Source organism: Carettochelys insculpta, chromosome 5 (assembly GCF_033958435.1).
Source record: "Carettochelys insculpta isolate YL-2023 chromosome 5, ASM3395843v1, whole genome shotgun sequence".
Lineage (NCBI taxonomy): Eukaryota > Metazoa > Chordata > Testudines > Carettochelyidae > Carettochelys > Carettochelys insculpta.
The window spans coordinates 470,495-495,911 of record NC_134141.1 but is presented as its reverse complement, the minus strand read 5'-3'; the positions used below and the strand labels follow the sequence as shown (position 1 = coordinate 495,911).

Sequence of the window (25,417 nt, the reverse complement as noted above, 5' to 3'; positions counted from 1 at the left end):
TCCTCGGTGCAAAGTGCACCGTCACCGTCTAGCATGGTGCTGTCTAAGGACTCCCAGCACCGGGAGCAGGTGCAGGCGCCATCATCTTCAGATTGCCGTAGAAGTCAACTAGGTGCCGGAGAAGAAGAGGAGGCATGATAGACATAGGTTGCCAACGTCAAATTGTGGCGGCCCCAAGTCCACGGCTCCGACGCATGGTGCCGAGGGGCAGGAGGTACGTATGTTGAAGCCGGTGCAGAGCGGGAGCTTGGATGCTTCGGACTTGCTCTCAATGCCAGAAGTGTTTCAAGTGGCACGAGGCCTTCTGCAATTGACAGTGCCATATCTTCTGTCTATGGAGGACTGGTGCTATAGCACTGAGGCAGAGCGGCTGGGGCATATGGATGTGACACCGGCACCAATCCCCATGCTTACTTTGATGCTGGCACCGACGCTGTACTCAGTGCCAAGCACCTGGTGCTGTCCCATCAGGGAGTGACAGTGGGCCGGTTTCAGGTGCCCTGTGTGCCAGCACCAGCACTGTCGTCTGCATGGTAGTCATGGGCACCGACACCGGTGGCCCCGCTGTGGTCGTCTGCATCTGAATTGGACTCGTTCTACTAGAGCTCTGGATGTAGTGGAATTACGAGAGTGTCATGGCATAGCCGTTGCAGGCACAGTAGTCACCACTCGGACGATGTCTGCCAGCTTCTCAGGCTGCACAGAAGTGGCTGTAGGCGTTATCATTGTTGTCCTCTCTGGAGGAGGCGGTGGCAGGCTCATTGATCTCATTGGTATTAGAGGATGGTAGGGACCTTTAGAAGCTCCTTAGGAGAGTTTCTCAAAACTTGGGGGTGCAGTTGGAGGAGGTCTGTGATGAGATGGACCCTGTCATGAACATCTTGTCCTCCATGAGACCCACCAGGGTGGCTCTGCTCATAGTCAAGACAGTTGCCACCATGGCAAAAACAATCTGGCAGACCCTTGCTTCTGCCCTTCCTATAGCCCATGGGAATGAGAGATGGTACTTTTATCCCATACCAGAGCAACGAACATTTGTTCACTCATCCTTCGCCCCCATCTGACTCCCTGATGCTGCAAATCACAGACAGCACCAAGTTCTAGGGTCCCGCTCCAAAAAATAGAAGCGCTAAGCACGTGGACCTCTATGGGAGGAGGATTTACTCAACGGGGGGTGGGGGGGGTGGGAGGGGTAACAGTTAAGAATTGCTAACCAGCAGGCTCTGGTTAGCAGATACGCTTATAACACGGTCAGTGCCTTATCCAGGTTCTCTGAACTGATGCCATCCGAAGCCAAGCAAGACTTCATAGCAGTGGTGGAGGAGAACAAACTGGTTTCTGGGGTGGTTCAGCAGGCTGCACTGGATACTGTGGACGCTGCTACTCATGTTATGGCATCTGAAGTTGCCATGTGCAGGGGGGGCATGGCTACAAGTCTTGGGCCTACTGTACGAGCTCCAACAAATGATTCAGGACCTCCCCTTTGATGGCCTGACCCTATTTTCAAACAAAACAGATAAGACTGCATAGTCTAAAGGACTCCAGGGCTGTCCTGCACTCTTCGGGCCTATATAGCCTGCTAACCAGCACAGGCATTTTAACGCCCCCGTCCATAGGAGAGACCATTTCTGCAGCTGCAAAGGGATGGTAAGAGAAGGCAGAACAGAACGGGCAGGTGCTGTTCCAGCCAACAGCCTCAGGGCCATCAAAACGGCTCACGGGGTCCAAGCCAAAGTTTTGATGACATGGTTGGGAGCAATGAACCAATTTCACCCATTCCAGCATCCCCACATTTTTCATTCCGTCTATCCCCCTTCGACCATATGTGGTGCAGTATCACCACAGACCAGTGGGTCCAGTGTACAGTAGAGAGAGGATATGCCATTCAGTTCTCTTCATACCCCCCCTTTCCAACTCCCTTCCTTGTCCCTCTTCAGGGACCCCTCTCACAAGATCGTATTACAGCAGGAATTGCAATCCCTCCTGAGTTGTGGGGCTACAGAAGAAGTTCTTCCCAGGTTTGGGGGACGGGGTTTTATTTCTTGCTTCCAAAACCAAAGGGGAGCTTGAGACTTATTCTAGACCTACGAGGGCTCAATGAGTTCATGAAAAAGATAGTTTCATATGATATCCCTAGATCTCATACTCCTGATGATGGAACAGGGGGATTGGTTCACGGCTCTCAACTTACAAGATGCGTATTTCAATTTACCCTCCTCACAGGAGGTTCTCAGGTTCATGGCTGACAGAAACCATTATCAGTTTACAGTTCTGCCATTCGGTCTATCTGCGGCCCCCAGGGTCTTCAGCCATGCATTTGGTGTGGTAGCAGTACACCTACGCAGGCAGGGGTTGCAGCTGTTCCCGTACCTGGACGACTGGTTGGTCAAGGGTCGCTCCCGGGAGCAGGTGCTTCAGCATGTACAGTTGATCTGTCAAAAGTTTGTAAGCCTCTGTCTCCTCCTAATCAATGAGGCAAAGTCTGTACTGCCTGTCTCAGTCAATAGAGTTCTTAGGAGCCTGACTGAATGCCAAGTGTGCCAGGGCATTCCTGGCTGCAGACAAGTTCAGAACTATGGGGGGTGTCATCAGTGACATCTTGGCAGTTCCCACCATGATGGCCAGGAGCTGTCTACGCCTGCTGGGTCACATTGCAGTGTGCACCTTTGTGGTTCAGCACGCCAGGTTGAGAATATACCTTCAGCAGTTGTGGCTGGCTTCTGTGTATTGCCCTGTGAGAGACAGTCTAGACTTGATTGTTACAATGCTACTGCAGACTTTATCAACCCTGCACTGGTGGCTGGACAAGCAGGTTGTCCTCGCAGCAGTCCCTTTCACACTTCAGCAGCCCTCCCTCTCTCTAATAACAGACGTTTCAGACCAGGGGGTGGAGAGCGCACCTGGGTCAGCTCCACCCAGGCTCTTTGGAGCAATTTTGACATTTGATGCCACATAAATGTGAGGGAGCTCAGGGCCCTCAGACTAGCATGCATGGCTTTCAAGGCCAATCTGGCATGGCATTGTGTGTCAATCAGTATAGACAACACAACAGCAATGTACCGTATCAACAAACGGGGGGTGCACGCTCCTCTCCCCTTTGTCACGAGGCCATGATGCTTTGGGATTTCTGCTTACAGCACAACATCATGCTGCAGGCCCTTTACCAATTCACTAGTGGACCAGCTCAGCAGGTCCTGTATGGATCACTCCACCCAGAGGTCATTCATTCTATTTTCCAGAAGTGGGTTCATCCCCAGGTGGACCTGTTTGCTTCTCACCTCAACTCAAAATGCAGGATGTTTTGCTCTTACCACAATCAGAGCCCAGGGTTCTGGGTGGATACCCTCAGTGTTACATGGTTAGGCCTGCTGATGTATGCATTCCCTCCAATTCCACTGATCCACAGGGTCCTCCTCAAGATTCAGTCAGACGGAACATTGATCATCTTGGTGGCACTGGCATGGGCACGCCAGCACTGGTACTTGACCCTCCAGCACCTGTCAGTTCACAAGCCAATAATATTGCCAATCCACCCAGACCTGCAGACACAGCAAGGAGGGAGACTGCAGCACTCCAATCTCCAGTTGCTGCACCTCACCCCCAAATACCACTTCCATCCTTCAGCCAATGGATCAAGGTGTCATTGCTACAGTTAAAGCTTGTTGTCTCCTTCTGGTGATGAGGTATCTCATATCTACATCAAATGGAGAAGACAAACCTGTAATTAAGCAGTTGTGGAAGAACTACATCAAGATGGCTATTAAAAAAAATCACAACTGCATGGAATAAAATTACTCAAAGTATCCTGAATGGTGTTTGCAAAAATACTATTGCCGAAATAGGATCATGATTTCCGTGGTATTGAGGGTGAAGTGAAAAACATTCAATTTCTATTGTGCAACTGGCCACTCAAGCAGGAGTCAATGAGATAGACGCAGATAATGTTCAAGATATGTTATTGTCACACAGTGAAGAATTGACTAGTCAATGAATTCAGCTGGCTGCAGAAAGGTCATCAGAAAAGGAGGGGGAAGAATTTGTTGACTCACGAAAAACTCTGGACATGAAAACACTCTCAACATTTTTCAGTGCGTTGGAAGCAGCTACGCAAATTCTCAATGACAATGACCCAAACTTGGAACAGAGTTCAGCATGCAAATGACAAGTTCATGAAACCCTTCAATGCTATAAGGAGCTGTATGACAGGAAAGAGTGTTGTAGTACAAATGTCAATTCTGTCATGTTTTCAACCCTCAACCGCCTTACCTCCTTCTAAACTCATTACTGTCAGCTGATTCTCAACCTCAAAGCTGAAGATAAAACCCCAATTAAAGAGGTTGAAGTCATTATGGACCTGTTTCCAATGATAATGCAGATGATCCCATGGAACTTGTCTTCACCATTATCTAAGAACTGACTAGTGGTAATAAATGTCATTTAAAAAAAAGCAATATAGTAGTACTGTACTTATGTTTGACTGTATATTGCAACATGTAGGAAAAGTATTGGGTGTTTTGTGTTTTTTTGGGGAGTCAGGAACCAGCCAGAATTTTTTACATTGAAATTAATGGGAATTTAATTTTTGATTTATGAATTTTCACCTTGCAAACAAATTTCGTTAGTAAATCGTGTGTGTGTGTGTGTGTGTATGTAATTGTACTAAAAACAATGAAAGATTTTTAGAGTCTACAAGTCCATTCATTACTATTTCTTGCGCAGCCAACACCTAACACAAGTTTGTTTATGTTTATGGGAGATAATGCTGCCTGCTTTTTATTTCATTGTCACCTGAAAGAGAGAAGAGGCATTAAAAAGTCTCTTTTGTAGCCAGCGTTGCAAGGTATTTAAGCGCCAGTTATGCAAACCATTCATATGCTCCTTCATTTTTTGGGACCATTCCAGAGGACATGCTTCCATGCTGATGATGATCTTTAAAAATGTGTTTGAATAAATTTGTGACTGAACTCCCTGGGGGAGAATTCTATGCTTCCTGCTTTGTTTTACTTGCATAGGGCCATATATTTAATGTTATAGCAGCCCCCGATTATGACCTGGCATATGTTTTTCATGTTAAGAACACTTTTTTACCACAGATTGGACAAAACAGAAGGAAAATACCAGTGTGAGATTTCTAAAGATAGATACAGTACTCAACCCAAAGTTTAAGGATGAGGTGTGGAGTGTGCTTTCAGAAGTCATAATAGCAGCACTCCATTGTGGAAACCACAGAACCTGAACCATCAACAAAAAAAACCTCTTTTTATTTGCCTCAGATGATGAACATAAACTTGCTTCAGTCTTCATTACTTTGGACTGCTATCGAGCAGAACTTGTCATCAACATGGGCATGCCCTTTGAAATGGTGGTTGAAACAGGAGGGGACGTGAATCTAGAATATCGGGCATGTATGTATCTTGTGGCATTGGCTAGGATAGTGCCATACGTACATGCCTGTTGTCCCTGTCAGGTGACATGTAAATAAGAGGCAGGCAGCATTATTTCCTACAGATGTAAACAAACCTGTTTTGTCTGATCAATTGACTGAACAAGAAATAGGATTGCGTGGACTTGTAGGTTCTAAAATTTTACATTACTTTGTTTCTAAATGCAGTTTTTTGTACATAATTCTACACTATTAAAGTCACCTTTCATGATAAAGATATTCCATTACGTCACTGGTACTGAGGGATTTAAAAAATACTATTGTGTTTTCTTATGGAGCAAATTTTTGTAACAAACAATAGTGAGCACTGAGCACATTGTATTCTTTGTTGTAATAGAACTCTGTATACAGATAGTCCCTGACTTACAAACGGGTTACCTTCTGAACACCTGCTCATAACTCGATTTGGTCGTAAGTTGGAAATACCCTTATGCTATAGTCCCTTGAATTTCAAGTGAGTTGGGGAGGGCTTGGGTTGGGGCCCTGGGACGGGGAGGGGGCTTAAGCCTGGCGTGGGTTAGGGCAGCAGGGGTGGTGGGGAGGCGCAGTTGAGCTGGGGCTTGCAGGGAATTGGACTTGGGCAGCAGTGGGGTTGGGGCAGGGGTTGGTGCCCAGGCAGGGGCTTCGAGCCAGGGCTTCAGGGAGGGGTGGGAGCCAGAGCCCCACGTGCTGGGGAGTGTGATCTGGGGCTGTGAGGGATTGGGGGGGGGGTTGAACAGGGTGTACTGGGGTCGGGGGGTGTTAGCTGGTGGGGGGCAGAGAGGGGATTGAATGGGGGTGAATTGGGACGGGGATGGGTTGAGCCGGTGGTGGCTGACAGCACCCCGTGCATGCTGGTGGTGGCTGACAGCCAGAGCCCCAAGCGCGGGAAGGGGGGTGACCCAGGGCCATGGGATGGAGGGGTTGAGCCGGATGGAGGGGTTGAATGAAACCAAAATTAATCTCACCATCACCACAGAACTCCTATACCTGAATCTCACAAGGGGTGCACAGAGGCGGGTGGGTTGAGTGGAGGAGGGGCTGTGAGCTGCTGCCGAGGGCTGTGAGCCGGAGCCCCATGCACGGATTGAAGCCGGAGCCCCATGCGTGGGAGGGGTTGGTGAGCTGGGAGGGAGGTTGAGCCAGGCAAGATAGAGGTGTGGGGGGGGGGGGGGCAGGCAGGTGGGAGCCCTGCATATATGTGTGTGAGAAAGTGTGTGAGAGATCTGGGGCTGTGGGGTTGGGGCCCCAGTGTGTGTGTGGGGGGGGTGCGGGTTGGGGCATGGGGGGCTTGGAGCCAGGTCTGCAAGGGTTGAAGGGAAGCCTTCCGGTGTGTAGCTGGAGCCCCCTGCTGGGGGAGGTGAGCTGGGGCTCATGGCGTGGGTGTGAGCTGGAAGTTGGTCTAAGTACAAATGGTCATAAGTCAATGTGTTCGTAAGTCGGGGAACTGCCTGTATGTGAAAATGTAGGAAAAAATCCAAAAATATTTCAATAAATAGTATTGTTTAACAACCCAATTCATTTTTTAATTGTGAAATTGTGATTTTTTTCTTTTTTTTTTTTTTTTTTAAATTGTGTGAGACATAAAAAGAGTGTAAGAAACTTGTGAGATTCAGGTATAGAAGTTCTGTGGCGATTGTGAGATTCAATTTGATTTCATTGTTCTTATGCTTGGTTACATTATTGTGACAAGCTATAAACCAGGGTAGTCGCACCTGAGGGCCAGACCCGGCTCACCAAACATTTCTCTCCAGCCCACCTAGCTTATTAGAAAAGCGTGTGTACTTACAGCCAGCAGCATGTGTTCAGCTGGACCTCCACATGTCTTGTTCCATCTACAGCAGAGCTGCTCCTAGGATTCTTCTGCTAGCTGGAAGAGAAGAAGGGGAGGAGGGAAAAGGATAGTGCCGAAGTCAGGGTGTTCATCACTAATTCAGCGTAGAGGGGCAGGAGATGCCAGATGAGAGAATTCCAGATTAGGTTCAACCTGTATATGCATTCTGTATCAAGGGTAGCAGTCTCTGTTAAATTCTTTAGAGCTCAGTAAGACATCTGTAATAAAGATATGATTTAATATATATTATATCCTCTAATACAACTACAAAATACCAAGTGCTAGCAGTTTTTAAAAAGAAGCTCTGTTTAATATGTAGACAACTAAGCTTAGCTCTTTGTACAGCTCTTGAGGGTGGATTCTCAGGATGTCTGTATTTCCTCGGTGTTCAGGCAGAACAGTCAATTGCTTTTGACTAGAATCATTGTACAGGTGTGACTCAAAAAACACAGATGTTGGATTTATAAGCCACATATAGATTTTTTTATTTCATGTACATTGATACAAATCCCATTGATAAGGTGGGACAGTTGTTAAGTTATAATTTTAATGTGTCTACTATATAGAGGTTGATAACTTTTGTCTAGAGAGAAGAATGTTAGCAACACACAGATGCAATTTCAATACAGAAATCTAGGGTTTCAGAAAATGTGAGTTCAAAACAGCCCGCTATGTTTAAGCTGCATAGAAGCCTTGACAGTCATATTAAAACTGTAAATAGATGTGTTGGCCCTTTCAATGCTATTTATTAATGGAAAAATAACCAGAATAAACTTGAACCAGTAATGTGTTAGGATCCATATTTGTAGTTTCAGAAATGTGGTTATAACTACTAGGAACAAACATTGTGGGCCAGGTCCCCAACTGCATTTGGTTTTGGTTGAGCTGTGCCAATTTATGCCAGCAGTCTGACTCCTATAGTCAAGTAATTTTCTAATGCTTTGTTTTTGCTTTTCAGTGCAGCTCAAGGCAGACTGTAATAAAGGGTATGTCAAGATCAAACAGGTACGTTCATTTATGCATATCGGGTATTACAGAAAAAGCCTTTTATCTGACACTTCACCAGTCAGCAATAAAATGGCATTTCTGATCCAAACAGAATGTCCACTTTTTAGTGTGGTTGATGCCAGGTTGGCAGGGTGCTAGGGTGTAGGAGGAGCAGCGAAATGTGGTCTGGGAGGGAGTTTGGGTTTAGGAAGGGGCTTGGAGCAGGAATTGGGGTGCAGAAAGGGCTAAGGATGCCGGATGGGGGCACTTGCCTCTGGCAGCCCCAGGTTACCTACATCCCTCTCCTCTTTCCAATCGCTGACTTCTTGGCTCTCATGCAGTTGGCCAGCAGCCATGGCCAATGGGAGTTGCAGGGGGCAGCATCTGAAGCTGGAGATAGTGTGCCTGCTTGCAACAGAGTCACCTGGCCATGCATCTGCCAGGAGCTGCAGGGATGGGAGCTGCTTGTGGGGGCCACCAGAAGTGAGCACTTGACTCCTGTTGGATCCAAACTCCCTCCCAGAGCCTGTTTACTATAACCCCTCCCACACCCTTGCTCCTCATCTTCCCCCACCACATTTTCCCTCTTAAGTCAACTGGTATTTTTAACTTACCACCACCCCACTGTACTCCCAAGAGGCATACAAGGATTTTTACTGTACTGTTATTTACTGAGGATTGTCTTTGTGCTTTCCACTTTACATACATGGATTGTGTCACCTGCCCATCACAGAGACTGCAGTCAAAAATGTCCAGATGCTGGACAAGGGTTTGGTCAGGCAGGTTAGTGCATAAGCTACAGGCTGCACCTCCCTCATTCGGCACCCTCAGGCACCAAATGAGGGAATTTGCCAGATGAAGAGAGGTCCCCTGTCTCCAGCCCCCACAGCCTGTTGCTTCTCCCTGCCACTGGTGCCATACCCTGCTGGTCCCCTGCCTAGGATTTCCTTACCTGCAGCTGGCCCATGGCCCCTGCTGGACTGATGCCACTATCCCTGGATTAAGATGGGCTGTGGGCTGCAGCCCCAGCCACTGGCCCCGGGGAGGCTGGCACCAACCCTGAATGGGGAGTTGACTCTGTCCCCAACTGGGCAGCCAGCCTCCCAGTCACTGGGCTCCTGCCCGGCAGGGCTCCCCACTGGCGCTCTCTGGTCCAGTAACGTTGCTGGACCAGAGAATTCCAGTTTTGGGAGGTACAACCTGTAGTGCTGTAACACTTTTGCTGTGTGCAGCACAGGGAGGGCTGTTTCACTTTTCTTCCTTGCAGCACATAACATCCTGCAAGAGGGCTCAAATTAATGTCCTGTCCAGGCTTAAAATTTAGGTGGTTGCAGCTGTATCACTTGGTTTGTGAAGAATCCATACCCCCTGAGAGCTGTAGCTATACCAACCTTAGTGCTCATATGGATGCAACTAGTCTACAGAAGAATGCTTCTTCCGTCAATCTAGCAATTGCCAATAAGGGAGTTGGTGTTAATACAGTAATTTCGGGAAAAAAATTTCTGTCACTCAAAGCTGTGTCTGTGCTGTGGGGTTATGGTGGCCTTGCTATGGAGCTATAGGTCATGTCGACACCACTGGACGAAGACTGTTGCTACTTCTGTAGTTTTCTCCCCCTATTGCTGGGATTGGGCCTCTTCTGTCCAGACTTGGAGAGTAGGTGGTATTCTAATGACAACAGCTTCAAATGCTACTTACCGTCCAGCAAAGACTGGGTTTAATACCTTTAAAAAGAGTTAGCTGGCCATAGTGAATGCTAAGTTCCTCCTCCAGGGTTAGATATGTTTTAATAAAACAGCCTGCTTTTCCTAGCTTAGTTATGGCCTCTCTGTCTGGATTTTCAGCTGTGCTAATTATTATCATATCCGATCATCTCGGGGATAAGACTAGATTGGTGATCTCAACCTTTTTCTTTCTGTGGCCCCCTATAAAATTCCATAGCCCACCTGTGCCACAACTGTTCTTCAGTAGATTAAAAGCCAGGCTGGTATTGGAGGGAGCAAGGAGAGCAGTTGCACAGGGCCTGATGCCACAGGCTCAGGCTTTGCTTCGGCCTCAGGCAGTGGAGATCAGGATGTGGGTTTCGCTTTCTGCCCTGGGCTCTAATGAGTGTAGTGCTGACCATGCTCTCTAGTTTATTTTGGTGACCCCCTGAAACCTGCTTATGGTCCCCCAAGATGTCGCAACCCCATGTTGAGAACCCCTGGACTATTCTTGCCATCTGTAGTCCCTGTAAGATGCACACATTGGCAGCCATGCAGGAGAGGTTCACATGCTGCCCAGCTGATTATTAGAGTGCCCATAGCTGGCAGCATGTGTTCAGGTGCCCCTCCCCCGTCTTGCTTCATCCTACAGTTGCAGAGAAGGATCCTCCTGTTAACAGTGTAGAGCAGGGAATAAGGGGGTGCTGATGTGTTAAGATGTTGTCCTGCCACTGTATCCTATCCCTGCAAAACAGGACAGCTTGGATACTAAGTGGGTGCAGGTTGTAGTTTTAGTAGATCCTCCACAGGTACGTGCTTTGGAGGCTCCCAGCCAATGCCACCAAAACACACACTAGTGTGATGTCATGTGGTATGGGGCCCAGTCAACTCTGGTAGCACAAACCCTGTTCTCGTTTGGAATCCCGTAAGGTTCATTAAAGCTTCATGCCAGTGAAGGTTCTGCTCTAGCATTTCTGGTTGCAGGATGAGTCTCTATATACCTTCAGTTTTTGTTTTGATTTAAAATGGTCTGGAATGTGGAGTGGAGAAGTGGAAAATTCCAGGTACTTTTCTCTTTGCGTTGCAGGCACAGGGATGCCCTAGGACAGTTAGGGGGTAAATGGGTTTTAGTACATCTGAATTAGATCTATAATTGTATGCCAATTCCTGCATTGTGCTTTATTTTCTGATTATCCAAAGTTGGGAGTTAACCCAGCCAGTGTTGATTTTGTGAATATTGGCAAGGATGAAGAAGTGAAACTGAAGCCGGGACAGGTTCTACATATTGTGAATAAACTTTATCCCTACACTGTACAATTCATGGAAGACACAGAGGTATGTGGCACAGGAGCAGAAGGGAAGACGAAAGCTAACAAGAGGCCATACATAGACTCTGGGAATAGTAGCATGGAAAATGTGTCTGAAAAAAGTATGAAAATGGAGCAACCAGACTTGCAAGATGGTAGACCAATCTGCACGCCAAACAATACCAGTAATTCTTCCTCCTTTCGCCATGACAGATCTTCTAGCCACAAGGTGAGCAGTAGAATACTAGGGCTGGGAGATAGGGAGTCCTATGTTCTAATCCTGACTCTGATACTCACTCACTGTGTAGCTCTGGGTGAGTCACTTTGCCCTTGTTTGTTTCATCATGCGTGAGATAGAGTGGCAGTGCTTACCCATCTTCTTCAAGAGGGGTTTATGAGTGCAAAGTTAATATCTGTGTGTGCGCGCGCACGCGCGTGCGCTGTGAAAAGCTACATATTGTGTTTAAAAAAAGTCAGGAAAACCCCTCCACCCGAAGTATCGTAAGTTGAGCACCCAATCGTTGAGAAGCTCCAATTTAGTAGCAGTAGTTATCAGTGATGATAAATGCAAAGAAATGCATACTGGAAGGCATAATCCCAACTATACAGATACAATGATGGGGACTAATTTAGTTTTCATTCAAGGGCAAGATCTTGGAGTCATTGTGGATAGTTCTCTGAAATCATCTACTCAATGTGCAACTGCAGGCAAAAAAGCAAATAAGAATGTTGGGGATAATTAAGAAAGGAATAGAGAATAAAGCAGAGAGAGCATCTTACTGCTGTCATCTGAATCCATGGTATGCTCACATCTTGAATACTTATGAACATAAATATGCACCATCAACCAAGGATTGAACAGAGACTGGGCATGGTTGGCCCATTACAAAAGCAGTTTCTCCTCTGTTGATGTTCACAACTCTATGGTAACTGCTGATAATGCGCCAGATCCTCTGTGACTGAACAGACCTCATCAACTCTGCCCCCTCCTTGACTGAGACGCCCTCTTTAAACCTCTTCTGAAACCTCCCACTCATGCATCTCATGAAGTGGGTCTTTGCCCATGAAAGCTTATACTCCAAAATATCTGTTAGTTTATAAGGTGCCACAGGACTTCTTGTTGTTTTTAAAATTTAGGTCCCTGCTTTGCAACATACCAGACAATTAGCCTGTTTTTTTTTTTTTTTTTTTTTAAAAAGTTGGGATGCTCTCCTGGGAACTAAAAAAGGGGACAGTCCTGGCTAAAATGGGACAGATGGTCACCCTTTGTTTAAGCCAGTTTTCATAAATGTTGGGGGAACCATCACAGCCATAACGCAGGTGTATATGAGCGCTAAACAAAGATTGTCTGGGTAAGTCTAATTCTGGAATTTCTGAACTTTTCAGAGTTTTACTTCAAAATCATAATTTATTTTCAAGTTTTTTAAAAAGTAGTTTTTCCTAGTTCTTTAAAAAAGAAAATACAAATACATACCCGTTTTAAATAGTACCAGCAAAATAATATTGGAGTTATAATAAGTATTTAATTAAGATAGGATTGCGCTTTAAATAAGTGTTTTAACTTTCTCTGAAAGTGTCTATTATATTTATGCTCTAGGAACATTTAGGACATTGGAGTCAAGGTCTGAAGATCTCCATGCAAGACCCAAAAATGCAGGTTGGAATGATATACCCTATTCTTGAAATAATTCGTCAGTCCACAGTCAAGAAGCACGTTATTGAGAGTGCTGTTGGTCCAACTGCATGATAAAATTAGATGTGCACATGTGATTTATTTCCTAGATGCATTCATTTCAGGTGGGAGAGGCGTTAGTCTTTTTCCATTAGGCCAGCAGAAGATCTCTGTAACCTTGAAGAGTCATTGTTAATGTGATGTTCCCCAATTCTTTTCTTTTAACACCTGCAGTTCAGAGAGGTATATTTGGTCACTCAGCAAAAGTGTATGGAGGGGGGAGGAGGGACGGCATGGGAGGAATCTCATACAGTATAAGACAGGTCTTAAATGCTGGCACTATTTTGCATAGGTGATAATGATCATAGAACAATAGAGCTGGAGGAGACCTAAAAAAGGCATCAAGTCCAGCCCCCTGCCCTAGGCAGGACCAAAACCATCAGATCAACCCAGCCCAGCCAGGGCTTTTTCGAGGCGAGACTTAAACATCTCCAGGGATGGAGACTCCACTACTTCCCTGAGTAGACTCTTCCAATGCTTCACCACCCTCCTAGTGAAGAAGTTTTTCCTCAGGTTCAGCCTGGACCTTCTCAACCTCAAGTTGAGACCATTGTTGCGTGTTCTGCCATCCGTGACCACTGTAAACAGCCTCTCTCCAGCCTCTTTGCAGCCTCCCTTCAGTAAGTTGAAGGCTGTTATCAAGTCCCCCCTCAGTCGTCTTTTGTGCAGACTAAACAGTCCCAGTTCTCTCAAGCTTTCTTCATAGGTCATATGCTCCAGCCCCCTAATTATTTTGTCCATGCTCCGCTGGACTTTTTCCAGTGTGTCCACATTCTTCCTATAATTGGGGGCCCAGAATTGGACACTACTCTAGATGCGGCCTCACCAAAGCTGAATAAAGAGGAACAATCACTTCTCTGGATCTACTGGCAATGCTCCTCTTGATGCAACCTAATATGCCATTAGCCTTCTTGGCTACAACAGCACACTGTTGACTCTTGTCCACTACAACTCCCAGGTCCTTTTCTGCAGAACTGCTACAGAGCCAGTCGGGCCCCAGCCTGTAACAATGCTTGGGATTCTTCCGGCCTAAGTGCAGGACTCTTGTCCTTATTGAACCTCATCAGATTTCTTGCAGCCCAGTGTTCCAATTTATCTAAGTCACTCTGGACCCTATCCCTACCCTCCAGCGTATCTACCTCTCCCCCTAGTTTAGTGTCATCTGCCAACTTGCTGAGGATGCGATCCAACCCCTCATCCAGGTCATTGATAAATATGTTGAACAGAACAGGACCCAGAACTGAACCTTGGGGCGCTCCACTAGAAACTGATCACCATCCCGATATCCAGCCATTGATCACTACCCGCTGGGCCCAACCGTCTAACCAGCTTTCACGTCCATTTATCCAATCCACATTCCTTTAACTTGCGGACAAGAATATTGTGGGAGACTGTATCTAAAGCTTTGCTAAAGTCAAGATAAATCACATCCGCTGATTTTTTTTTTTTTTTTTTTTCCCCCCCCCTGTCCACAGAGTCAGTTATCTCATTGTAGAAACTAATCAGATTGGTCAGGCACGACTTGCCCTTCATGAATCCATGCTGACTATTCCCGATCAATTTCCCCTCCTCTAAGTGCCTCAAAATGACTTCCTTGAGGAGCCCCTCCATGATTTTTCCAGGGACTGATGTAAGACTGACCGGCCTATAGTTCCGTGGATGATCCTTCTTTCCTTTTTTAAAGATGGGCACTACATTTTCCTTTTTCCAATCATCTGGGATCTCTCCTGATCTCCATGACTTTTCAGAGATAACTGCCAAAGGCTCATCAACGACATAAGCCAACTCCCTCAGAACCCTCGGAAGAATTCAGTCCAGGCCCATGGATTTATGTACATTTAGCTTTTTTAGATAGCTCCTAACCTGTTCTTTCCCCACCAAAGGCTGTCCACCTTCATCCCACAGTGCATTACTTATTGCATTAGTCTGGGAGCTGTCCTTGTCCGTGAAGACAGAGGCAAAGAAAGCATTAAGTACTTCAGCTTTCCCTACATCATCTGTCACTGGGTTACCTCCCTCATCCAGTGGGGGCCCCACGCCCTGTCTGATCATCTTCTTCTTGCTAACATGCCTATAGAAACATTTTTTTTATTATTATCCTTCACATTCCTCGCGAGTCGCAATTCCAGTTGCGCTATCGCCTTCCTGATAACTGCCCTGCATTCTCGAGCTATACGTTTATACCCCTCCCTAGATATCTGTGCAAGTTTCCACTTTTTGTAAGCTCCCTTTTTGTGCTGAAGTTTTCCAGGGATTTTCCCAGTAAGCCGGTCTGATCTGCTACCATATTTACTTCTCTTCTTGCACATTGGGACTGTTTCTTTCTGTGCCTTCAATAGGGCTTCCTTAAAATACTGCCAGTTTTCGTGGACTCCTTTTCCCTTCATGGTAGTATCCTAGGGGATTCTGTCCATCAGGTTCCTGAAGGAGTCAGTCTGCTTTTCTGTACTCCAAGGTGTGTAATTTACTGCTCTCTTTCCTTCCTTTGGTCAGGATCCTGAAGTCCTACTATCTCATGATCACTGCTTCCCAAGTTGTCACCCACCTCTGCCTTTCCTATTAGTTCCTCCCTGTTTGTAAGCAGCAGGTCCTTCAGCACTTGTACCAAGGAGTGATCCCCAACATTCTCCAGAAACTTCCTGGATTGTTTGTGTACCACCGTATTGGTCTCCCAACGGATGTCAGGGTAATTAAATTCCCCCACGATAACGAGAGCCCACAATCCGGAAACTTCTCTCAGTTGTCCCAAAAAAAGCCTCATCTACCTCATCATCCTGATTTGGTGGCCTGTAGCAGACACCAACCACCACGTGTCCAGTGCTGCCTACACCACTAAACTTGACCCCTAGATTCTCAACGGGCTTTTCTCCCTCTATGTACTGGAGTTCCAAGCAATCATAGTGCTCTCTTACATACAGTGCAACTCCTCCTCCTTTTCTCCCTTGTCTGTTCTTCCTGAACAGTTTATACCCTTTCATGACAGCGCTACAGTCAAGCGAGTCATCCCACCAAGTCTCTGTTATCCCAGTCAAGTCATAGTTCTTGGACTGGGCCAGGGCTTCTAATTCCTCCTGCTTGTTACCCAGGCTTCTGGCATAGGTGTACAAACACCTTAGATAACCAGTCAATCTCGCTGCCCTCTCTACTCGAACCAGGGGTCCACTTTTGTTATACATTCCTCTTTGCATTTCTTCCTGGCCTCCAGATTCCTTTCTCACCTCAGGGTTTTGGTGACTGTCCCCCAACGAACCTAGTTTAAAGCTCTCCTCATAAAACCTGATATCTCACTCTTGTGGATAACGGGCAGAGAGCACTGCTGCTGCTGGTGTTCCAAGACCATCTAAGCCCATATACTGCTAGCTTGTGTACTGCAGTGGTGCCTGCTGAAATTATCTTACGGAGTCATGGCAAAGTCTTATACCACAGAACAAGAAACAAAGCAGTCCTTTCTAGAATCTTTGGCAAAGGATAGGAGAGTACCTCTGTGAAAGTTTCATGATGATGTAGAGAAAGCGAATGAGAGAGGGTTATTTATTCCTTTACATAACACAAGAACTGGGGGAAGGGAGGGTTACCTAATGAAAGTCATAAGCAGCAGGTTTCAAGTACTTCGTGCAAATTATGGTCAGTCTGCGGAACTCATTGCCAGTGGATATGAAGGCCAAAACTATAATGGTTCATAAAAGAACTGATAAATTCATAGAGGATAGGTCCATCAGTGTCTCTTTGCAAAGATGCTCAGGGATGCAGTGCCATGCTCTGGGTGTCCCTAAATGTCTGACTGCTACAAGCTGGGATTTGGATGACAGGGGATGGATCACTCAATGATTGCCTGTTCTATTCACTTCCTCTGAAGCACTTGGTATTGGCCATTGTAGGAAGACGGCCACTGGGCTGGATGGACCATTGATCTGACCGATATGGCCATTCTTGTGCTCTAGGAAGATCTCTCAGGAGAATTCCTGGGACATCCCTGTGCACATAAACTGCTCACTGCTGGCCCCCTGCCAAAGTGTAGGTCGGAGTGAAAAGTAGCTTCACCTCTCTGTGTTGTACCATTATCCCTTCTAGCATGAGTAAATTAATAAATCAAAAGATGTGCCCTGCTACTTTTTTCTTTGAGGGGGGGGGGGCACTGCTGTAATTTAAAATTAAACTACCTACTGATGTTTCTTTCACTGCATTGGGTTTACCACTGTTCAGCCAATGGGACTTGGTGGACTGTGCTGGTGTTAAAGTGCAGGTCCTGTCTGGCTGGTTTTTTTGATCCCCTGGTTGTCCCCCATGCTCTTTCTCTTCGTTGTTCTTGGTGGAGTCCTGTGTCTTTGGCTTCTTGGAGGAAATCTTGGTGCTGTTGGTGGTGGATCAGAGTCTTCACTGATTATGGCATTCAGTTCTTTGTGAAAGCAGCAGGTCTGTGGCTGGGTAGCAACTTAAAAGCTTTCTTGGCCTTTGGGTGTGTCTGCTGCAGCACCTGCACTTTCACACAGCAACGGGTGGTTATGTCATAGCCCATCACCTAAGCAATCTACCTGTAGATAGACACATTTCTGGGGCAGGTTCAGAACTGTGCTTACATAACCTCTTCTGCCCCCAGGTACAAGAGATCCAATATCCCCTGTCAACTCTAGTCAGAAGTGTCTGTAGTGTGTAGTCAGTATACTTAGCTGGGCTGTCGTACTCAACAATGGAGAGCTACTAGGTGCGGTCACTACCATTTCAAAAATCTGTAGGGCTTTAAAGATGAGGGTTCTTTTGGTCTGCAGGATTCCTTCCAGTGGAGTTCACAATGATGACCAGAGTGTACAATATAGGAGATTGTGGAACAGCTGTTAGAGAACAACTACAGTCAATTTCTGTAATGCAGTGTCTACATTCACATTATGTTGACCTGACTACATCAACCTTGACTCAGTGCCACTCTTGAAGGTGGTATTAAGTCAGAATGGGCACTTCCATCCAGAGGACCCATATAATTGTAGACAAATGCACAAGGTTGACAAGGCCGATTTTCATTGATCTCCTTAACTTTACAGTGTAGACCAGTGATTCTCAACCTTTCCAGACTACTGTACCCGTTTCAGGAGTTTGATATATCTTGAGTATCCCCAGCTCTTACCCTTCATATAAACTACTTAAAAATCAGACCTGAAAATATTAGTGCCACAGCACACTATTACTGTAAAATTGCTTAATTTCTTATTTGCAATATAAATATTGTACTTATATTTTAGTTTATAGTAGTGGTTCTCCATCTTTTCAGACTACTAAACCCCTTTCAGGAAGCTGATTTGTCTTGGGTACTCCAGTTTCACCTCATTTACATATTACTTGCTCACAAAATCGCACATAAAAAATATGTGTCACAGCACATTACTGAAAAAAAGCTGACTTTCTCATTTTTAGTCTAAACTTATAGCTTCATGCAATTGGAATATGAATGTTGCATTTACATTTTACTTGTGACCTTTGTATGAAGCCTGAGGCCCAGAGTCTGGGGCTGAAGCATGTAACTTGGCTTTGCTGGGTCCTCTGTGACATGGAAAACCTGGTAATTGCCCTGCTTGCCACATCATAGTGCCATCCCTGCACTTGTGACCTCACCCCTCACCAATTCATCCTCCAACCCCAGGATGAGAAATACTGCTTTAGATGAGTTGGTATACCCCCGCAGTACAATTACCCCTGGTTGAGAACCAGTTGTATAGACCAGGCCTCTCAAATTAAGAAGCGACGCAGTTAAAGTACTTTGAAATTTTAAAAATTGCATACAATCTTTATTTTAATTGTTTCTTTGGTTCCTTTTTTTCATTTGTTTTATGTTATTTATATTAGGAGCAATCTCTGTTTGCTCAGCTTTGGATGGTGTTGGGTCTGTCTTGGCTGCTGGAATGAGAGCCAGTTTTGTACAGTCTTGAGCTGAATTCTGATTGTTTCCTTAAAGCAAAGCCAGGAAGATATACACACAAACATAAGAGGCCAGCAGGGATTTAAAAACAAGCCTGTCTCACTGCAGAGAGGGCTAAGCATTTTACTAACAACTTTGGCTAGGTCTACACTACAGATTTTATAGACAAAAGTGGGGTTTTGTTGACAAAACTTGCCGAGCATCTACACTCAAAATGCATTTTTTTCAACAAACTGTTGACAAAAATGTTGTGTAAATGCTCTGGGGAGCCCTTTTGTCGACAGAAGCTCAAAAGATCGATCTGCTCTTATGTGTAAACATGATCTGTCGACAAAAGTTTTGGTGGAACATCTCTTCCAACAGTAACTTTGATAGACGGATGCTTCTAGTGTAGATGTAGCCTTTGAGACTTGACAAGCTCTTACCAGAGTCAAACTGGTTAGCCTCTGTTCACGGTATTGTAAAAGATGTCTGTCTTGGTTTGCCAACCCAGAAACTGCTTGGGGAGAAGGCAAAGATAGGCAAGAGTTAAAAATGGGGTGCAGGAGAAAAATGGCATAATAGAGTAGGATCAACAGTAGGATGTCTTGATTCTTCAGTTCTGCAGATGCCAGTAAGTGGTCTTTTCCATCTCCACATAGAGAAGCAATGTCCCAAAAGGGGTTGGAACCTCTTCCTCCTGGAATAAGATTGTGGTGCTTGCTTTCTGTTTTATGAGCAATGAATTAAATTTCTGTTGGTGCAGTCTCTGTTGAAATGTTTGAAAGGATCCTTCACACTCCAGAACTGTATCCAATGCATCCTAGCAGTCTTAGTCTGACCTCAGTAAGTAGAGAGACCTTGGGGAGTTAGGGATATGTTTTCTACATCCTTTCCTTCCATGTGGCTTTCTGGGTGAAATCACCTTAGCTGGGTAAGTGAGCATCAAAGGCTTTGATGTCTTTTTGCCTCTTCGTTATTTCTTCTAAAGCAGGGTGGCCGTTAGTCTCATCCTAGAATTTTAGCTGAATGCAGTCTGAGTACATAGGGCTGCAGTCTTGTGACTCCTTACCCTAGACAGCTGGTTTTTGTAAATCAAGATTGGACATTTCTCTAAAAGATTGGTTCTCATTCAGAGAAATTATTATGGGGAAGTTCTTTGGCTGTTTTATACAGCAGTTGAAACTAGAGGCTCACAGTGCTCCCTTTTGGCCTTGGCATCTATGTGGAAAGACCTGTTTGTTACCTCACTGCAAATGCAGGTTTTTTTAAGTTATCTTGGTTATGACTTGAGTGGTAGGAGAGATTTATCCAACACTTCGTCCATGCAGGTGAAATGCGTTGAGCATGGCATGTAGGAGACTTACATAGTCCCACAGAAAAATCTCAAGATTCTTTCCACCACCATCTCTCAGGTAAGTGTTTCTTGCTTGGTAATCATTAATGTGAATCTCTGGTGATGTATTTATGATGAGCAAAAACTGATGTACTTCACTGTCACTGGAGAACTCCAAGTATATTTTCTCTACAGATCCACATTCAGCCTTCCTCCATCCCTGCTTTGGGAAGGAGAAGCAAGTTTAGCCCTACTTTGTTTCAGAGCTGTGCTCTATATCTCTGTGTGTATGTGTATGTGCACTTACATTGGTCCCATACCAGACTATAGGTTGCGCCTCCCTGGTCTGGCATCCTTGGGACCTGAGTGGTCCTGGACCAGGGATTTTTGCCAGACCACAGAAGGTCAATGCTACCCTTCTGTCTGCTTTGCTTGGGCCATCAGACCCCCTCCTGGACAATGGCCATGCTGGCCCCCCAACCTCTGGCTTCCTGGCCCCCAGAATGCTGGCCAGGCCCACAGTAGCAGCTCCCACTCTCCGGATGCAGTGTGCAGGCTGCAATGGCTCAGCTCCCTGGCCACGGCTGCAGTGGCTGCTGCTGCCCTGCTGCAGCTCCCCGACCATGATTGCGACTCAGTTTTTAAATTAAGAAAAAAATTGATTTAAATCAAGGTTCCTCTAATACTTTTTCATGTTTCTTAAATGGTGTGAATCTGATTGCTAAATATGTTGTTTTGCATCTCAGTACAATTAGTTTTCATCTCGCCCACTCCCACTGTTTTGATTCATAAACTCTTTACTTCTATTTCAGTTTATCTCCTTTTTCAACTCCCAGTTGACTTCTTAGCTGTGAGGGAATAGTACCAAACAATGAAAATATTCTTTGCCTGCAGAGGAAGATACTGTTGTAAAAGCTTTGGCTTAGCAACTGAAGGAACTCTGTTTCAAGGTGCCTTGCTAACGATTTCCAGCAATTCAGTTTTGTGATTTTGTTCAAAACATCATCAGTAAACATGTACTGACTAAATGCTTTCACTCGAGTGCTGAAATTTCTTATGATTGGCATAACTGAGAGGCGATTTTGAGATGCGCATGCCATCGTAGCAACATCTTCAGAAGTTAGGCATCTATCTTTTAGTTCTTCTTCGAGTGGTCCCCATGGGTGCTCCACAATAGGTGTCGGGCTTGCCCGGTGCCGCAGATCGGAAATCTTCCAGCAGTTTCTCCTGGATCACGCATGTGCTGGTGCGCGCCGCTCCCCTGCACACCCCCGGCCACGTGCGCGATCCGATCCCCGCCAGTTGCTTCTCAACCGCCATTGGCTGCAGACGGAATCCGCTCAGGCTAAGGCCAGAGTCAGATTAAATAGTGGTTTTCTACGTGTAATTTGTTGTTTTGGTTACTGGAAAAAAAAAAAAAGAGAGAGAAAGCAAAGATAAAGAGAATATCGGCAAAAAAAAAAGAAAAGAGAGATGCGGAGAAGAGGAGAGCGGACGTGAAGGCCATTTAGGTCGCCCGCTGCCCCGCAGGCCGGTGATCGCTATTTGGGGTGGAAAGGCACAGATTAAGTGCTAAGTACCCTATTAACAGTAAAGGACTCACCGCAATGGCCTCTTCAGGTTTTAAAAGTGTGAGTCACGCCGCAAAGCTATGCCAGCCTCCGTTGGGCATAGCGAATGCATCCGCTGCCTGGGGGAATCACTCACTGTGCTAAGCTCACAGCCAGGGCCAGGAAGGACAGAGAGATGAGGCTTAAAATGCTCTTGTTGATAAGGCTCTCCAGCCAGACTTGCCGGAGAAGCCTCACCCAGAAGGGCCCTCTGGGTTGCATAAGAGGAGGGCAGCTTCTCTGACCCCCTCGGTGCAGAAACGGAGGAAAGTCTCCCTGGCTCAATCCTTGCCGGCGTTTTCAGCGAGCAGGACGAGCGGCGCATACAGCCCCCAGCCGCATACTCAGGCAAGCGGCAGCGCACGTGGCAGAGGCTGAGCCTCCGGTTACACAATAGCCGGCATGCACGGCGCCCAGAGCGTCAGCGAGGCAAGCGCTGGACACGGCAGCACCGGCCCCCGCGGCACCAACGGTGCAGGGGCACCAGGCACGGAGCCTGCAGGCGCTGGAGGAAGCTACCCGTGCGGCACCGCAGCTGATTGTGCTGAGCGCGGGGCCGAGATCCCCGGCACGGGAGGGGGTGGTGCCGGCCCCGCAGGGGAGGGGCAAGGCGAAATCAAAAACCCGGCACCGCAGCCCATCTCCGGACAGGGCTGCGCTGCTGTGAGCACCAAGCCCTCCCCCTGCGATACACACGCCGCACCGAAGGCCTGTGTCTCCACCGGCTTATCCAGAACCACCTCCTCCGTTCCTCCAACCAATGTCACCATGGCTTGGGCCACCTTCACCATTTCTGGGAGTGGATCCCCTGGAGTACTCTCACAAGCCAGTTTCACCTCTATCTGTCGTCGTGGAGGTCTCGCTCTCCCAGACATCGGGGGTACACACTCCGTGGGTGGTCCAGGTCTACATCCCCAGACCCTTGCCCATGCTGCTATGGTCGTCCTCATCATGCTGGATGCAGACACCGCAGGCCTACATCCAGGGGCAGGTTCCCCCCCCCCCCCCCCGCCCCCGGCCGCTTAATACCCCCGTGGACACTCTCGATCAGGGACGGAAACACAGTTGTCTCAAGGGGAGTTAGTTTTAGAACCCCGAGACTTTCCTTCACAATCCTCCAGGGAGCAAGTGTATCATCGACCGCAGGACCCTGAGGGCTCAAGGGAGGTTTACCCCAGTGGTTCCTCCTCATCCTTTCCAGATGAGGCCATGGCCCCCGGGGATGTCTCCCCCCCGGATGACCTTAAACAATTTCAGGAGCTATTTAAAAGGGTAGCTTTCATGCAAGACATTCAAACGGCAGAGGTGCAGGAGAAACATCACAAACTCCTGAAAAATTTGAGACCCCCGGCTTCATCCAAAACTGATATTCCGCTGGACGAATCCATTACGGAGACAGCCACGACCATGTGGCAGACTCTGGCCTCTATCCCACCTACGAACAAGAGAGCAGATAAGGAGTACTTCATCCTGGCAAAGAGCGTGGAGTTCCTCTTTAGTCACCCACAACCAAATTCCTTGGTGGTTGAATCGTCCCAGCAGAGGTCGAAGGCTTCTCAGTACAAATCGGGGAGATCGGACAAAGATGCTAAGAAGCTAGAGCTGTTTGGCAGGAAGGTATATTCCTCTGCTACCCTGCTATTGAGAATGGCAAATTATGCGGCACACCTAGCTAAACATAATTTTGATAATTACTCCAGACTTACTCCCCTCATGGATTCACTTCCGGAAGACAAGAAGCCGGTGTTAAAGGCGATTGTTCAAGAGGGCTACGCAGCATCGCAGACGGGAGTCCAGATTGCCCTGGACGTGGCGGACACAGCGGCACGTTCAACGGCTACAGCAGTGGTCATGCGTAGAGAATCCTGGCTCCAGATGTCTGGTATCCCTAGGGACCTACAGGTGAAGGTCGTGGACCTTCCCTTTGATACACAAAAGCTGTTTGCAGGCTCAACCGACTCGATTCCTCACTCCAGTAAGGACTCGAGAGCTACACTTAGAACCTTGGGCATTTATACTCCCCCATACAGGAGGAAAAAATTTTATCCTCAGCAAAGACGCTATGCTTACAACCACAGCGTGCTCAATATCAACGGGGCTACAGCCAAGGGCGCCATCAACAGCAGCAACAGTACGGAACTCCTAGGCGACGTTCTCAACAAAGCCATACGCCCTCGGGGCAGGCCCAAAGGCAACAAGTTTGACAGGAATGTCGGGGGGCTGCACTATCAATACCATCGCTCAATGCAACTCTCATCTCATGTTCCATCATCGCCTCAGACAGTTCCACTCCCAATGGCAAAAGATCACCACAGACAAATGGGTGCTGGAGATCATAGCCACGGGTTGCACGATCCCCTTCCAGTTGCTTCCACTGACGAAGCCTCGGGCGCTGCCCACGAGGCGAGGCTCAAGCAGAAGGTGGATCACCTTATGTTCATGGGGCGGTGGAAGGAGTGCCGGAAGAATTCCAGGGGAAGGTTTTTATTCACGCTACTTCCTAACAGTGAGGAAAACAGGAGGCTGGAGGCCCATCTTAGATCTTCGGGGCCTCAGCCGTTACTTGCGCAAGCAACGTTTTTCGGATGATCACAGTTGCCTTGATACTCACGGCACTGGACGATGGAGACCTGGGTTGCAGCCCTCGACTTACAAGATGCTTACTTTCATATAACAATCCACCTGGCACACAGACGCTTCCTCCGCTTCACGGGTTGGCAAGGAGAGCTTCCAGTACAGGGTTCTTCCGTTTGGCCTCTCCTCGGCCCCCGGAGTCTTTACCAAAACCCTGGCAGTGGTGTCAGCCTACCTGCACAGACAGGGGGTGTTTATCTTTCCCATATCTGGACGACTGCCTGCTGAAAGGGACCTCGAAGGCAGAGGTCTCACGCATGATACGCGTCACAGCGGACACGTTTTCTTCGCTGGGCCTACTGATCAACCTCGCAAAGTCAAAGACCGAACCAATACAAGATATAGAGTTCATAGGGGCACACATACACTCTATCACAGCTAGGGTGTACCTACCCGATGCCCACTTCCGCGCCATCAGTTCGCTGGTACAAGTCATCACATAGAGCCCCACGGTGCTGGTCTTAACGTGCGTACAGCTGCTGGGTCACATGGTGGCAGCGACGTTTGTGGTACAAAATGCCAGGTTGCACATGTGAAGCCTGCAGCATTGGCTGGCGAGCGTTTACAGACCGGCATCCCACACTGTCCACAGGGTGGTGTCGCCCACAACAGAGGTGCGCAGATCCCTGGCGTGGTGGGAAAACCCCAAGAATCTGCTAGTGGGGGTGCCCTTTTCACCAGTACAAATTTCTATTTTTCTTACTACCAACGGCTCCCACGTAGGATGGGGAGCGCACATTGGCGACAAGGTGATGCAAGGGCTGTGGTGCCCTGCAGAACCGACACTGCACATAAACATACTGGAGCTCAGAGCAGTGTTCAACGCCTGCAAACATTTTCGAGATTACCTCCATGGCAAAGTAGTCGGGATCAATACCGACAATACCTCCACTATGTTTTACATCAATCGACAAGGAGGAGCACGATCCCGTGCCCTATGTGCGGAAGCAGTCCGATTGTGGAAC

The 25,417-nt window shown here is 47.1% G+C and overlaps 1 protein-coding gene across 3 annotated transcripts in view; it reads left to right on the top strand.

Moving 5' to 3' along the window:
- APTX (aprataxin) overlaps window positions 1-25,417 on the top strand; it is a 55,050-nt gene that overhangs the window by 6,754 nt on the left and 22,879 nt on the right. For 2 of the 3 annotated variants that reach the window (XM_074994473.1, XM_074994474.1), the window contains exons 3-5: window positions 8,215-8,261; window positions 11,147-11,482; window positions 12,851-12,910. In XM_074994473.1, the coding sequence (XP_074850574.1) occupies window positions 8,215-8,261; window positions 11,147-11,482; window positions 12,851-12,910 (443 nt within the window). The remainder of the gene's footprint in view (window positions 1-8,214; window positions 8,262-11,146; window positions 11,483-12,850; window positions 12,911-25,417) is intronic. The other variant, XM_074994476.1, reaches the window with a different exon arrangement.